Source organism: Leuresthes tenuis, unplaced genomic scaffold, assembly GCF_036924035.1.
Source record: "Leuresthes tenuis unplaced genomic scaffold, fLeuTen1.0.hap1 SCAF_24, whole genome shotgun sequence".
Classification (NCBI taxonomy): Eukaryota; Metazoa; Chordata; class Actinopteri; order Atheriniformes; family Atherinopsidae; genus Leuresthes; species Leuresthes tenuis.
Genome location: NW_027325378.1, coordinates 16,824,461 through 16,840,670, shown reverse-complemented (window position 1 = coordinate 16,840,670; position 16,210 = coordinate 16,824,461). Strand labels below are relative to the sequence as shown.

The window sequence follows — 16,210 nt, the reverse complement described above, 5'->3', positions numbered from 1 at the left end:
ATTTTGTAGAGAAACCTTTACTTCCTGAGTTAAATGAGCGGGGACATTCTGAGCAGTTACCATGATAAGAGCTGTTTGAATAGTTAGAGTTCATATGCAGTGGTCTGCACTTACTGTGGTTCCTCCTCCTCTTCCTCACTGTCTGTGATTCATCGATGAGTGTGAGGTCCTGAACTCTGTGGTTCTGCTACTGGTTACGATCCAGCTTCTTATCACATGTAATAACTATGTGTTACCCCTAATTTAAAATGATTTTATCTGATTATTTATATTTTGCCCGGCAGATGTTGAGCCCCTGAACGTAAACTCAGTCTTTTCATCTTCACTGAAACAGCGATGAAGAGGCCTGCTGGTGTTATGTCTCCCAGAGAAAAAGAGTGTATCATACTTGATGTAAAATTAATGAAAGAGAAGAGACCTTCCAGCCACTTACTGCCACCTTCTGGTGATAACAACCTACAGCACCAATAAATCATTTCCCAAACTTTTCTGTAGACGTAACTATACCAGCAAACTTGTTTGTTGAGAAGTACAAAGTTATATATAAAGTATAAGAATATATTCTCTCTTTTAAACATTCTGTAACAATCTGTGTGAAGGTTTAATATCAATATTTTTGAACATCAGCTTATCAACAACAGACCAAGTCACCATGTTCAGGTTCCTTTTTAAAGGCAAACAGACTTAAAATATTTTAAGACTGCAGCACAGCTGGTTTTGTTGTACAGCCACCAGATATCACATGACACATCACAGGAGTGATAGTGTCATTAAAATCAAAGATTCCGTTTCTCACAAGAAGCTCTTGAAGACCCACCTCTTCAGAGAGCATCTCCTACCCGAGCAATTATCCTGTACTTCCCTCTATGCCTGCACTCTATTTCTGCACTGTCACTTCTGACAGAGAATGACTTGTGGCTTCCTTCTGTGTAGCTTAATGTTAACTGCATTGTTAGATCCTCATTTGTAAGTCACTTTGGGTAAAGGCTTCTTTCAAATGCATAAACATGTAGCTGATGAACAGTATAACACTGAAAACAGATGTTACAGTGCTCTTTATGTTTAATGTTCACACACATCAGTTATTAAAATAGATAAGACAAGAATACATGTTTTTAGACCATCAGCAGACAATTTAACCAGATAAATACAATTTCAAGTTTCTGCCAAATGCATAAACATAAATGAAATAAAAACAAGCATCAATTAGATTATAAAATAAAAAACAGGGAAGGTTGAATCATTTAATAAAAAAAGCTGAAGGGAATCTATGATATATCATGATACTGATACAGCTGTTTTTGGTGACACAGAGCTGCTGAACAGTACAGTTATAAAGTGTTTTACACCAACCAGTGAGGCCAGAATTCAGTCCATCTACTGGGCTCTGAGTTAAAGCCGAAACAGCAGAACACACTGAAGAAAAGAGGGCAGGATGTCAAACATGAGACCAACTCTGATTATGTATTCAAAGCCTGCGGCATGTTCTCAGTAATTTGCTTTGGATTTACTATGATTTGGATCATTTGCTTTTACTTTCCAAATCTATAAAATACAGTCTTCAAATCAAAGGGTTCTACAAATATATGTAAAGTACACGTTTACACAGATCCTCTGAGTTGATGAAATGAATTGTATCACAGGCTCAAACATTAAGCCAAACCAAAATGCTGATTAAGGAATAAGCTAAAATAGGAATGAGGCCTTAAATAACGCTTCATAATACAATATCAACATTGAAAAGAATATCAAAGCTTGTATACTTGTACTAGTGTAGATGACACTAGATCTATATTCTGCTGTCATGCAGACTCGTTCACTGCTTAGAGCAGCGAGATGTCTGTTTGCACATATCTGGCATGTTAACAACAAATAACATGAAAACAGCTGTTTGAGATCAAAATGAACACCTGAGCAATAGCACACAAAAATATCTGATTTACTGTATGAAGAACATGTGTTCAGGCAGAAATAAAGAATAAATGGAAAATGATAATCTGCCCACTTTGACACAAAATATCCCATTTCACTCCACCAAGATCACGTGCAGGCAGAAATAAATGGAAATCTTTCCATTAACTATAATCTGGACATCTTCTTGTGGCTCATGAAGCATGAATCTCGATCACTCTGTTGACATCTGCTTCTTCTGCATCCTGTGCAAATGAAACAACACAGAGAGGTGTTGGTGCTCTGAGATGAATGTACTGCAGCTCCGATTGTTTCAGAGGAAAATACTTCCTGCTTTTACAAAATGGCTGCCGCACATTACAGTCAGGCAGTTCATCACTGGACATAAACTTTACACAGATACTCTGTGTATCCACAGTCAAACACCAGCAGTGAGTCAGCTGCTCTGCTGCTGTTTTCGTCACCATGTTTGAGGATTTGATGATCTTCCCCCATTCTCTCTGCCCCTTCCCTGTCCACCTACTGTCAAATAAAGGCAACTAGTGCCCAAAAAAACTTTAACCAAACAAAATATATATTTAGAAATAAACAAAAAAAAAAGGCTGAAGTTGATCATACTGGTTCAGTCAGCTCACCTTTTCTGGTTTGTTGGACAATCTCAATTGAAACAAGCTGAAACAAAAAGAGATGAGATAGATGTTAAACACTGATATTCAAAGGAGACCAGCTGCTCTACAGCTGCAAAGTATCAGCTCTATGAAAAGTGTCTCACCACTCAAAGATGATGATGGTACTGTAGAGAAATAAAGTTCCCAAGATCTTCACTACAACATGGACATCAACCCCCAACGTTGGAATATCTGTTAAGACAGCACGGTCACCTTATCCTTTGTGGAAAATGCTTTGGCTCTAAATTGTAGTCGTCTTTTTTAAGTTAAAGTTGTTTAAATCAGACAGAAACTGATGTGCTGATGAAACCTAAACCACAAGCTGAACCACTGACTTAAAATCATGTCAATACCAAACATAGAAATTAATGTCATACAATTCATTTGAAATGCATTCGATGGGGTACAAAGAAAACATTAGAATCAATAAAGAATAAGAAAAGAACAAGTGATACATGAGAGGAATCAGTTTAATTAATTTTACCTTCATTGTTCAGATGAATCCATGATGACGTCTGATTACCGAGAATATTTGCAGCCACACAGAAGTAACTTTCTATATCTGTCACGTTGGTCATCTTGAGTCTGTAAAAGTCTCCTTCAGCTACTTTCATGGCTCCATGTTTGCTGTTCTTGAACCAGGTGAAGCTGCTGATGGGAGGATTGGCTCTGCTGGAGCAGCTCAGGTTCATCCAGCTACCTGCTGACACCAAACCTGATGGACTGATGGATGCTGAGGTGTCTTTAGGAGCATCTGAGGAAAATGTTACACAGATTAACTTTATTATCAGAAACGGATGAACCATGATGTGCTGACAGGATCACTTACATGAAACACTGAGAGTCACTTCTGTCTCTGCTGTCTTGACATGTTTTCCTTCATTCACAGGATATCTGACAGAGCAGTTGATGGTGTATCCATCATGTGTGTCTGACAGAGTGATGGTCTCCTGGATTTTAGCTGTAAAGGTTCCATCTGTGTTTTCCTCCATTTGTCTGTGACAGTTTTGTTGGAGATTCCAGGTGAGTTCAGGAGGGGAGTGAGGACAGGGAGTGAAAGCTGAGCAGGTGATGGTGACAGACTCCTTCTCCTTCAGTTCACCTGAGATGTTGATTCTGGGTTTCCAAGCAGAATCTGTGGTTTAAAATAAAGTAAAATACAGAACATTGACAAGAACATAAGCAGGTGAAGGTGTTGTAGATATTTAAAGAATGTATACAAAATCCTCAATAACAAAAATTTAAAATTAAAAACAGACAAAAGTATCAACATTCTAATTGATGCAGATTTAACTACAATAAAAAGCAGTAATAGGTTTATGTAGATTTTTTCCTCATCTCATAATAAATGTGAAGACTTGAAAAGATGAAAAGTAACTTCTGACAGGAGCTCACATTTTTCCAGTGTTGCAGTTACAACATTGCAGACATCAGCAGAAAGATTGTTTAATGTATACTGTCAGTATCTCAGCAGTATTCAACTGTGATAACTTCTAAAACGACCACTTTGTGTTCACAAACTGCTTTCTTTAACACTGAACTCTGACTGATGCTGTTGATAATCCTACAAAAGATGTTTCATTTCACACTGAAGCTTAGATTAAAGGAGTTTGTAGTTTTACATGAAAACTAAAACTGATGTCGCATTTTATTTATAATGTTATAGACTAATGAAAAGAACACTTTCTCACCTTTAACTGTTATTTGAATAGGATCATCACAAGCTGTTGCTCTGAACGGTCCGTTCTCAACTCTGAAGAAGTATTTGTCTGTATGAGTTGTGTTTAAATCAGAAAACAGAGTGGTGCAGTTTTTCTGACTCAGGTTTCCAGTGATCTTCATTTGATAGATGTTAGTCGACTTACTGCTGTTGAAAACTACATTGTTTGGATTCAAAGCAAACCTGTCGTCACTTTTAATCCACACTCCATAGATAGTTCCTGTGCTGTTAAATGTTGTATGATCTGTAGCAAAGCTACATGGGATTTGCAAACAAGATCCACTCAGTGCTTCCATCTCCTTTGGTGCAGTAATGGAGAGGCCTGCATGTTTCTTATCACATTCAGCCAAAACACCTGTAAAATCAGACTAATGATGAACATAATGTGGAGCATAATCTGCCTGAAAACAAAGTTCATGACACACAAACTACAGTTCAGCTGCAGCATGTTACATGTGGAGCCTTTAAATAACATCACTATCAAACATTTCAGACCAGAAATGATTCAAGTCATGTTTCCAAATGAAAGTGAGAGAACAAAGAGCTCACCTGGAAGAAAGAAGACACTCAGGAACATGTTGACTGTCACCACGTTCACAGACAGGGCTGCCATGAAACTCCTACATTCCTCCTTCATCTCTGAGACTGAAAACAAGCTAAAATAAACGGTCGTATGTCAGTGTTTCCATCAAAGCAGATATGAACTAAAACTTATTTTCAGCAACCTCAAACATTTAAACCAGAAACAGAATTTATTGTGTCCTGAAGTATTTTTCAGCAGAATTCATGAAAATAACAAAAAATGGTCAAATCTCAGGCTGGAAATGTTAAAATATATAAATCATTCATATCATTGTTACCGTGATCCGCAGCAGATCAAAGAACCAACTTCTCTGTTAAACAGTAAATGTCAAGTAAAAGCTTGATGGCTTCATCCCTCCTGCTGCCACCGTGTGAAAGAGGAAGTCACACTGTAGTATTCTGAGCTCATTAGTGTGTGAATCACAAATTGTTTTGTGAAAGATTATTTTTATTACACGTCTCACTGTCAGCAAATGCCCGTTTTAGTAAGAGTGTTTTTATATTTAATTCAGGTGTTCATCGAAAACAGTTAAAAAGATGAATTTGTTCACTTTTGCTGCACACAAACATGGTAAATGCAGCATTTCTGGTCTAGTTGACCACTCAAAGCACTTTTTCACTACAAGCCACATCCATCCATTCACACACACTCCTACAGCACGTCTTACTCTATACATGGTTACAGGCAATGATGTGATTCTTTTTTTTAACTTCACAGTGAGTTTCATCCAGCAGTTGGAAACAACGACTGTAACATCAATAAAAGCAGCAGACAAAACTTGAACAATGAACAAAGCTGTGGTCCACAGATCATACATGCATGGTCCTAAATACACGGGGCTTAGGCTTCTTTGTAATCTGTTATTCATTTATTCTCCCAAAGGGCTCAGTTGCTTTACTTGTGAAGTGAGACAGGAGTCAGACAGATGGTTTTTAATCCTAATTGTTCATTTAGTGACATTCTGTAATTATATAAGAGTCTAAAATGACACAGAAACCCACTACACCTCATTCTTTCCTCACTTGTAACTCCCCCACTTGAGGCAACAACTCACTCCGACCCAAAGCGGTGAAACACTGACAACCACATCCTCACACTTGGCAGAACTAATTCTCATACTGGCAGCTTCACACTCAGATGGAGATGGCCATGAAACAAGGACAAAGCAAAGCTGGCGTCCTGAGAAGCAACATTAGACGAGTGTGAAGAAGTTAACTTACAATTAGCATAAAACGTTTATTTTTTCTACCGTAAAAAGAGTCTACAGCCAAAATACCACATGTGATGTTTCACTGGTGGTACTTCTAAATTGAGCAGATCAGCAACAGACCATGCAACAACTTCTCTGTTTAGTTTTTCTTTTCATCATTTTTCTGTTGTCACATATTGTTGCTAAGGTTTCATGTCTGTTTTTTGGTTGATGAGAAACAGTTTTTCAAAGGGAAATTATTTACATGTGTAGTATAAAAATATCAGTGCATGTGCACACTGTGAGTTCAACAGGCCGGTTGCAATAAAAGAGCAGAGCTTAAGCTAAAGCAAATGGTTTTTGGGGTTAAAAATCTGAAACATGAGCAGGGGTAAGTTGTTTAAACTGGAAAAGAGTTTTTAAAAAGCTTGTGAAATAACTGGCCATTAAAACCTGATCAAATAAAAAGGCAGAAGTTACAGTAATATAATATTTTTTATTGTTTTTCCAAAAAATATCACACCCCAGCTGGCTTTAAGGAGACAAATGAAATGACTAACAAGTCACAGAAAATGTAGCTGTAACACAAAGATGTCATCATTTTCATCCTACTGAGCCTCATGTTGCCTTTGAGTCAAACATCTGTCATGAGATCTTTGCTCAAGTGATCCCTGAAACATCAGCAGCTTTTATGTGACCAACAGTGCAGCCCAGTGGTGAAAAGCTGTTCTACAGTAACGTTAGAGGATGTTGGCACAACAGGGAAGCACAAGTGCAGAAAATGTCATCAACAAATACAGTTTGTTTACCTTCTCTCTGTTTACCTGCTCCTAACTCATCACATCAGCTGATTTCCTCAGCTGATCCAATCACAGCTTCTCTCTGTCATTTTGATTCAATTTAATTCTTCAATTACAAACTAAAAAAATGAAATATTCCATATTTTCTCTGATATGATGCATATGAGATAACCTTTGTGTAACAATGTGACAAGATTGTTACAGAGGAAGCATCTAAAGTGATCTTTGTGGAATATCTCTTGAACAGTTGTAGTTTCACTGCTGCACGCCCACATCACAGCTCAGTGTAAGTGTGGTCGAGCTTTTCCTTCCAGCTTTCCTTAACCCCATGATGTTTTCCACCGTGGTCAAGGAGAGGAGCTTAGGACAAGTTGTAGGAAGGTCATTTTATTGACTATTCGATGAGACCTCTTGTGTAATCTCTTCAGTTTTTTTTTCCTGTCCTTCTACAAACCTTCAGTTTTCTGATTTACACCACCTGTGTGTTGTTACTCGTTACTCCCCTCAGCAGGTTTTTAGTTTCTTTTGTTAACCTCAGCTTCAGTGACCTGTCAGTCAAAAACTATGAGCCAAAAGTCTCATCAGTACAGGTTTACTGGGCCTCTATTTATGGTGACTGAACTTGAAAAAAAATCTTGCAGAATCGCAGACAAATGCTGTATTAGCATTAAACTGAAGGAGATCTCCTGTAATTCTACACAGAATTGATCCTGTAATATATACTTTAGACATATTTAAACTGAATATGAACCATTCCTGTGATTTCTGTGAATTAAACAAAGTAACAATCTCTCACTTATTCAGCACCTGTTTGTTCTCTAAACTGTTTTGGATTGATTTACAAAACCTTTTTTCAAGGAAAACAGGCCAAATAGTGGAACTTAAAAAAGGAGCTATCCTGTTCTATCTAAGGAAGAATTAAAGAGTACCAGCTTTATATACAGACGATAAAACAGTCAGGTATAAAAATGTAAATTAACTTTGTCTCTAATAGTATTCAAACTCTAATATAAATCTATTAACATGTTTAAAAATCAAAAGACAGCTAAAACCCAAACTGTGAGTAAAAAACATAAAATCATAGATCTACCCACCACACCCTGATAATAAACTGTTGATTGTCTCCTGCACAATGCATACATCATAGAACTAGCCAGAACAAAAGAACATTAAAACAGGAGCAGTTCAGCTCCTTTGTTCTTCTCAACACTCAAAGTGCAGCCAAAACAAGAAGAGACACAACGCTGTGCTAACACACTGGTGCCTGTCCCAACACCAAAATGAGCACAAACTTTGAAATGAACAATATTTTGCAGATGTAACAGTTACGTTGTTGCCTTTGATTACAATGACGTTGCAGTTTAACATATTAGAAAAGTGAAGACGTCCTCCACCACTGGCCTAAATGATGTGATATGCAGATCACTTATCACACATCAGCCATTTGAAGTAAGAACACAGACGTTAACGATGATGATTCAATCTTAATCTTAATGATATCAGTGAATAAACCATGTGAGCTGCAGTTTGAGGAGGTTCAGAGCTTCCTGTGATAAAACTGTGAGGAGGAAAAACAGATTCTTTGTGTCATTTAACATGAACTTATACTGTTTATGAGGCAAAAATAAACTTATATGATTACACAACAGAGGTAGTATTCCTCATCACTTGAGCGTAGAGATCCTCCAGGGTATCAGCCTGTGTTGAGCTGTTTTCTGGCTTTGACACTTTGACCTGTGTGTTCACCGTCTCCTGCTGCTGTCTGCTGTCCTGCACTGAGACAGAGGAAGGTTCAGGTCTCCGCTTGAACAATGTCATGTCTTCATATTCGAGTTCTTCCTCTGTTTGATTGGCTGGGATTTGAAGAGGATTTGAAGAGCAAACTGTTTGATTGGTTGGTTTTTGGCTGCAAAGCTCCTCACCTGTTTTACTCTGTAGAAAAATGTGTTGAACAAGAAAGATTCTATGAGCTGGATCCTTCCACACGGTGTTAAATTATGATACCTGTTCAGTTCATGGTCATTCAGTGAAACTCATGTTCTCTGTTGATGTACACCCACTTCCAGAAAAGTCGGGAAGTTTTCTAAAATGTAAAAACTTCAACAGTAAACTTACAATTTAAGTCATCACTTTAACCAGGATCTTACTTCTGTAATTAGTTCATTTGTTTGAATCTTTATTTAACAGACACAAGTACAAAGGAAAAGATTTTCAGTGTCTCCACTGTTCAGCTCTCTTGTATTTAGAGAATATGAACAAATCTAGGATTTGTTTAGAATGCCAGAAACAAACTCAGAACAAGTTCAGAGGGTGTTGTTCACCATGACCAGCTGCTTCCACCATCTGAAGTAAAAAACAGGATCACTGGACACTCTTGTTGCTGGAATGCACAGGACTACTTTATTCAGGCTAACCCAGAAGAGGGGCAGATATGAGTAACAGCAATCTGTTGATAAGATGAAGATATCCTCCTGGCACCTATTCTGAAGGCTTACCAGAGGTTATTTAATCTGAAGAACTCCCTAAGGTTCAATGTACCTTTGTGGACTTTTCTTCTAGTTGTTTCCACACCAGATCAACCCGCGGGACTTGTGGGTTAAGGCTCAACCCATGCATCTCCCTGACTCCATGGATCTTTTCATATTATGTCATTTGGATGTTTAACAAAACTTCTGTGCAGCTTTGCATTGAAAAATGTAACTTTTTTTGTGATTAATATTCTTTGACAGAGTTTGTCATAAATTAGTGAGCCGTGAACCCTCCTTGCTTAGAAAGACTCCAGCTTTGGGGCCTTCGCACCCAATCCTGACCCCTCCTGTAACTAAATATGATGCTGATTATAGAATCTTTCAGATCTCTGTCACTTGTATACTCTTTAAACTTTTCCATCTGTCTGCATTTCAATACTTTTGAATGTTACAGATGTCTAATGCCAGTTTGTTTAAAGTGACTTGATAGAATGGAAATGATCAGTGAAAAGACTAAAAATGATTTCCTTTTTACTTGTGTCTGTTTAAAAATTTGTCTTGTTTCTGTTGGAGTTTAGAAAATGTCCCCATATTTCTGGACATGCTTTTAATTTAGTTTTAGTGCTTTTCTGTAAGTCAGTTTAGTAAAAACATCTTTCACTGCTGACATACATGATCTCATATGCAGATCACTTATCACCTGTGAGGTGAGATCTCAAATAAGATCAGTGATAATATCATAAGCGAGTTGTAGACTGAAGACGTCTGGAGCTTCCTATCATTAAACAGTGAGAAGCAAAAACAAAAGTGTATTTTATCATGAACTAATATCTTATACAAGTAAAAAGTAAATGTATGAGATCATTTTTTCTTTACTTGAATGTAGAGATCCTCTGGGCTGTCAGCAGTCACTGTTGAGCTGTTTTTTGGCTCCGACTCTTTGAGCTGTGCGTTCACCGTCTCCTGCTGCTGTCTGCCGTCCTGCACTGAGACGGAGGAAGGTTCAGAACTCTTCTTGAAGAAGTTCATATCTTCATATTGGGGCTCCTCCTCTATTTGATTGGTTGGTATTTGGCTGCAACGCTCCTCACCCGTGTGACTCTGTAGAAAAATGAGTTGAACAATCAATGCGTTGAGCTACATCGTTCTGCACAGTATTGAAACTGATTAACTGAACTGTTAAGGTATAAACCAATTTCCTGAAAAGCAGAGAAAGGGTTGGTTAGTTGGGGGCTCCAGTCAAAAAGGAACCTAAGAAAATAACTTACATTTGGCTTGCAGTAATTATATACTGTAACTATTTCTAGAAAAGCTCAATTATAGAATAAAGATTACCTGTGGGCTTAATTATGGGAGAAGCCTGATGGGAAAAGCTCCCTGAATGGAGGAATCAGTGTGAACAAACAAAGACTGTAAGACCTTTAAACATGCTCCTCTACAGTGTAACCTGTATATTACCCAGAGGAGGAAATCAGTCAGAGATCTCAAAGACTAGAACAAACTGTTTAATGCTGGTTTAATTTTGAAACCATGGACCTTGATTAAAACAAAAAAGTGTTGGATTTTTCTGCACGTTATTAAATTATTTGCATATAGTCTGCAATTCATGGTACTGTCTGGACTGACAGAGGCATCTATATGCTACCACTGCGTCTAACCTTCCTGAACAAGAAAACCAAATAAGAAAGAGAAGAAGTAAAAATGCCAGGTATGCTGTATTCCTTTTGGCCATTTATGCCTCCTGCTTTCCTATCTTCAGATCAGAACTGCCTGATATTTGCCATATTTTCTTTCAAGTTGGGCAAAACCATCAGAACCACAGAATTTAGGTTTGTATATACTCTTACAAATCTCTAAAATCTGTCACACACATGCTGCCGTCTTTTACAAATTTTACCAACCTGAGGCTGTTGTTTCTTTAAATATTTGAACTTAAAGTACCTGGAAGACAGAAGAGAGCTGTCAGAGTTATTTTATTGTGGTTTGAACAAAGAGTCACAGGCTGAAAGACTAATATGGAATTAACAGTACAGAATAAACAGATCAATGAAAAACAGCAGATTAAAATCATGTTGGTGGAGGCTGCTGATTAAACTGGGGGAGGACTGAACAAAAAAACCTGCAACATTTGTTTCACTGTAAAACACTCCAGTCCCATTTCCAAAAGAAATATATGAACGATGTGCAAAAGTTAAAATGCAATGCAATGATTTTCAAACCTAATAAACCAATATTTTGCAATAGAACATGGAAAACATATCAAAAGTTGAAAATGAGGCATTTTACAATTTCTACATCTATATCAATTCTTGAAAATTAATGACAGAGGCAGCAAAAGGCTTGAAAAGTAAGTAGTAGTAGAAAGAAACATCTGGTGGGATATGGTGAGACTAATAAGGTTAACTGGGAAAAGGTCAGTAATGTGATTGGGTATACGAAAGAAAAGCACCTTGGAGAGGCAGAGTTTAAAAAATCTGCAGAACAAAAACTGCTTCCACATATGGAGGAGAAATTCCATAACAACATCATTCAATGTAAAAATGAAGACTTTGAATATTCCATCATCAGTACAGCACATACAATCATTAAAGGATTCAGAGACTCACTGTAAGCAAGGGTGTGGTATTCAGTACTGGATGCCCGTGATTTCAGGGCAGTCAGATGGCAGTACATGAACAAGAGACGTGATTTTATCATGAAAATCACTGCGTGGGCTCAGGAACACGTCCAAATTATGGCCTGTGAACACAGTTCACTGTACCACCCATGGACACAAGTTAAAGTCCTGTCATTCCAAGAAGAAGCCATAGGTGAACATGATCCAGAAACATCACCATCTTTTCAGGACCACAGCTCATTTAAAATGGACTCAGACAAAGTGGGAAGTTGTTCTATGATCAGATGAATCAAAATTCAAAAAATCAATTTTGTCAGTCATGGACACTGCATCATCTGAACCAAAGAGGAGATTAGAATCAGGATGTGGGTGGATGGATGCCTGTGTTTAGGGCTACTGGCAACTGGTGAAGGGTTTTAAAGCAACATGTGCTCCCAGCAAATATAAAACTGAATACTTCATCAATTACAAATGTCGAGTTATTTTCTTTGCCTAAACTCATCTCGCATTGCAGCTGGACAGAGGACACTTGACAACTTTACTCATCTTTTGTGGATAAGAAAGAAGACCCAAGACTGCCGAGCAGCTAGAATTCTATATAAGACCAGAATGGGACAACATTCCTCTCCCAAAGGTCCAGCAGCCGGTCTCATCAGTTCCCAAAGGTTTACAGACTGTAGAGGAGATGCTACACAGTGGTAAACAAGGCCCTGACCCAACTTTGTTTAGACCTGTTGCTGCCATCAAATTCAAAATGAGACAATATTTGATATGTTTCCCATGTGTGGAATTTGTTGCTTAACAAACAAGACTGGAAGAAAATATATTAAACATGTCCTCACCTTAACTCAGGTTCAGTTTCACTGTGAGGAACCACGTTGTGACAGATGCTTTAATTTCTGATACTCACCAAACACAAACGACCAGGCAGATGAACACAATGACAAGGATCACTGTAGTAATTGCAGTCTGCAGTGGAGAGCTCCCTGTTTCTAGAAAAACAAAACCAGATGACTAAAGAACAAAGGTGACAGAATGGTTTGAAAAGCTAAAAAAAATCAAGCTAATAAATTCTACTATACTAGATGTAATTACTGTATGTCATACATATGCAATAAAAAGGCAAATCTGCATTTACCGTAACTTTCCAGATGAATCCACGACGTCTGATTACCGAGAATATTTGCAGCCACACAGACGTAACTTTCTGTATCTGTCACACTGGTCATCTTGAGTCTGTAAAAGTCTCCTTCAGCTACTTTCATGGCTCCATGTTTGCTGTTCTTGAACCAGGTGAAGCTGCTGATGGGAGGATTGGCTCTGCTGGAGCAGCTCAGGTTCATCCAGCTACCTGCTGACACCAAACCGGATGGACTGATGGATGCTGAGGTGTTTTTAGGAGCATCTGAGGAAAATGTTACACAGATTAACTTTATTCATCAGAAATGGATGAACCATGATGTGCTGACATGATCACTTACATGAAACACTGAGAGTCACTTCTGTCTCTGCTGTCTTGACATGTTTTCCTTCATTCACAGGATATCTGACAGAGCAGTTGATGGTGTATCCATCATGTGTGTCTGACAGAGTGATGGTCTCCTGGATTTTAGCTGTAAAGGTTCCATCTGTGTTTTCCTCTATTTGTCTGTGAGAGTTTTGTTGGAGATTCCAGGTGAGTTCAGGAGGGGAGTGATGACAGGGAGTGAAAGCTGAGCAGGTGATGGTGACAGACTCCTTCTCCTTCAGTTCACCTGAGATGTTGATTCTGGGTTTCCAAGCAGAATCTGTGGTTTCACAACACAATTTGCACAGCAGAATATAGAGGATTAACCAAACTCTAAACAGATAAAGGCAGATGGTTGATTTTTTTTCTTAATTAATCTACTCGTAATTATATTCACCTAAAACTTAATGCATATTTAATTACAATTACATTAATTTAGTTTTTTAACTGATGTTAATTGTGTATGGTTGAAAATATCTGAGAGCTGAACTCAGACAGGAGCTGACATTTATCCAGTGTTACGGTGAAAGTCGTGCAGACATCAGCAGAAAGATCGTTTCATGTTTTCTGCATCATGGTCTTTGACTTTTGTGTTTTGGTTTTAACTTTGTTTTTTGGTTTCTTGGTTTTCCATTTTATGTCATCAGATTTCTTCCTGCACTTTAATTTTCTTGCTTCTTGTTTAATTTCGTAGAATTTTCCTTATGCTGCATTTATTTCCTGTGTTACACCTGTTGCTATTTGTCCCACCTGTTGTCGCTCCTACTGTATATGTTCCCCTGGTTTTTGTTTTCTTCTTGTCAGATCTTTATATGGAGTTTTTTTTCCCTGTGATATTCCATCTGTCCCTCAGTCAGTCAATTGATTTGATTTCTGTCCATCAGCCAGTCTACCTTTTTTCTTCTTAAGTTCTGTGGTTTGTTCTGTTTTGAGTCTTCCTTGTCCTTCCCCTGCAGCACCTTGTTTGTACTTTCTAAATAAATCATATATTGTCACCACCAGTCTTCGCCCCCTTTCTGACCTACATTTGAGTCTGCTTCTGCCAAACTCTGGACATTCTGTCAGTATCTCAGCAGTATTCAACTGTGATAACTTCTAAAACGACCACTTTGTGTTCACAAACTGCTTTCTTTAACACTGAACTCTGACTGATGCTGTTGATAATCCTACAGAATATGTTTCATTTCACACTGAAGCTTAGATTAAAGGAGTTTGTAGTTTTACACTAAAACTAGAACTGATGTCACATTTTATTAAAAATGTTATAGACTAATGAAAAGAAAACTTTCTCACCTTTAACTGTTATTTGAATAGGATCATCACAAGCTGTTGCTCTGAACGGTCCGTTCTCAACTCTGAAGAAGTATTTGTCTGTATGAGTTGTGTTTAAATCAGAAAACAGAGTGGTGCAGTTTTTCTGACTCAGGTTTCCAGTGATCTTCATTTGATAGATGTTAGTCGACTTACTGCTGTTGAAAACTACATTGTTTGGATTCAAGGCAAACGTCTTTTTATTCTTAATCCACACTCCATAGATAGTTCCTGTGCTGTTAAATGTTGTTTGATCTGTAGTAAAGCTACATGGGATTTGCAAACAAGATCCACTCAGTGCTTCCATCTTCTTTGGTGCAGTAATGGAGAGGCCTGCTGGTTTCTGAACACAACCAGCCAAAACACCTGTAAAACCAGACTAATGATGAACATAATGTGGAGCAAAATCTGCCTGAAAACAAAGTTCATGACACACAAACTACAGTTCAGGTGCAGCATGTTACATGTGGAGCCTTTAAAGTCATGTTTCCAAATGAAAGTGAGAGAACAAAGAGCTCACCTGGAAGAAAGAAGACACTCAGTAACATGTTGACTGTCACCACGTTCACAGACAGGGCTGCCATTAAACTCCCACATTCCTCCTTCATCTCTGAGACTGAAAACAAGCTGAAATAAACGGTCGTATGTCCGTGTTTTCAGAAAAGCAGATATGAACTAAAACTTCTTTTCAGCAACTTCAAACATTTAAACCAGAAACTTAAAATCTACAAAACAGAATTTATTGTGTCCTGAAGTATTTTTCAGCAGAATTCATGAAAATAACAAAAATGGTTAAATCTCAGGCTGGAAATGTTAAAATATATAAATTATTCATATCATTGTTACCGTGATCCGCAGCAGATCAAATAACCAACTTCTCTGTTAAACAGTAAATGTCAAGTAAAAGCTTGATGGCTTCATCCCTCCTGCTGCCACCGTGTGAAAGAGGAAGTCACACTGTGGTATTTTGATCTCATTAGGGTGTGAATGACAAATTGTTTTGTGAAAGATTGTTTTTATTACACGTCTCACTGTCAGCAAATGCCAGTTTTAGTCAGAGTGTTTTTATATTTAATTCAGGTGTTCATCGAAAACAGTTCAAAAAGATGAATTTGTTCACTTTTGCTGCACACAAACATGGTAAATGCAGCATTTCTGGTCTAGTTGACCACTCAAAGCGCTTTTACACTACAAGCCACATTCATCCATTCACACACACTCCTACAGCACGTCTTACTCGATACATGGTTACAGGCAATGATGTGGTTCTTTTTTTTAACTTCACAGTGAGTTTCATCCAGCAGTTGGAAACAACGACTGTAACATCAATAAAAGCAGCAGACAAAACTTGAACAATAAAGAAAGCTGTGGTCCACAGATCATACATGCATGGTCCTAAATACACGGGGCTTTGGCTTCTTTGTAATCTGTTATTC

The 16,210-nt window shown here is 37.9% G+C and overlaps 2 protein-coding genes across 2 annotated transcripts; both read right to left on the bottom strand.

The window, feature by feature from the left end:
- Positions 1-2,286: 2,286 nt before the first annotated feature.
- LOC140284402 (sialic acid-binding Ig-like lectin 13) lies at positions 2,287-4,912 on the bottom strand. Its single transcript, XM_072378275.1, has 7 exons — positions 4,849-4,912; positions 4,271-4,654; positions 3,409-3,714; positions 3,064-3,333; positions 2,684-2,771; positions 2,547-2,583; positions 2,287-2,430 (listed from the first exon to the last, which is right to left on the bottom strand). Exons 1-7 carry the CDS (start codon positions 4,910-4,912, stop codon positions 2,287-2,289), a joined length of 1,293 nt encoding a protein of 430 aa, XP_072234376.1.
- A 3,597-nt stretch (positions 4,913-8,509) lies between these two features.
- LOC140284401 (sialic acid-binding Ig-like lectin 13) lies at positions 8,510-15,382 on the bottom strand. The gene is made up of 8 exons (XM_072378274.1): positions 15,295-15,382; positions 14,757-15,140; positions 13,438-13,743; positions 13,095-13,361; positions 12,867-12,948; positions 10,998-11,001; positions 10,216-10,440; positions 8,510-8,803 (listed from the first exon to the last, which is right to left on the bottom strand). Exons 1-8 carry the CDS (start codon positions 15,380-15,382, stop codon positions 8,510-8,512), a joined length of 1,650 nt encoding a protein of 549 aa, XP_072234375.1.
- Positions 15,383-16,210: the final 828 nt, after the last annotated feature.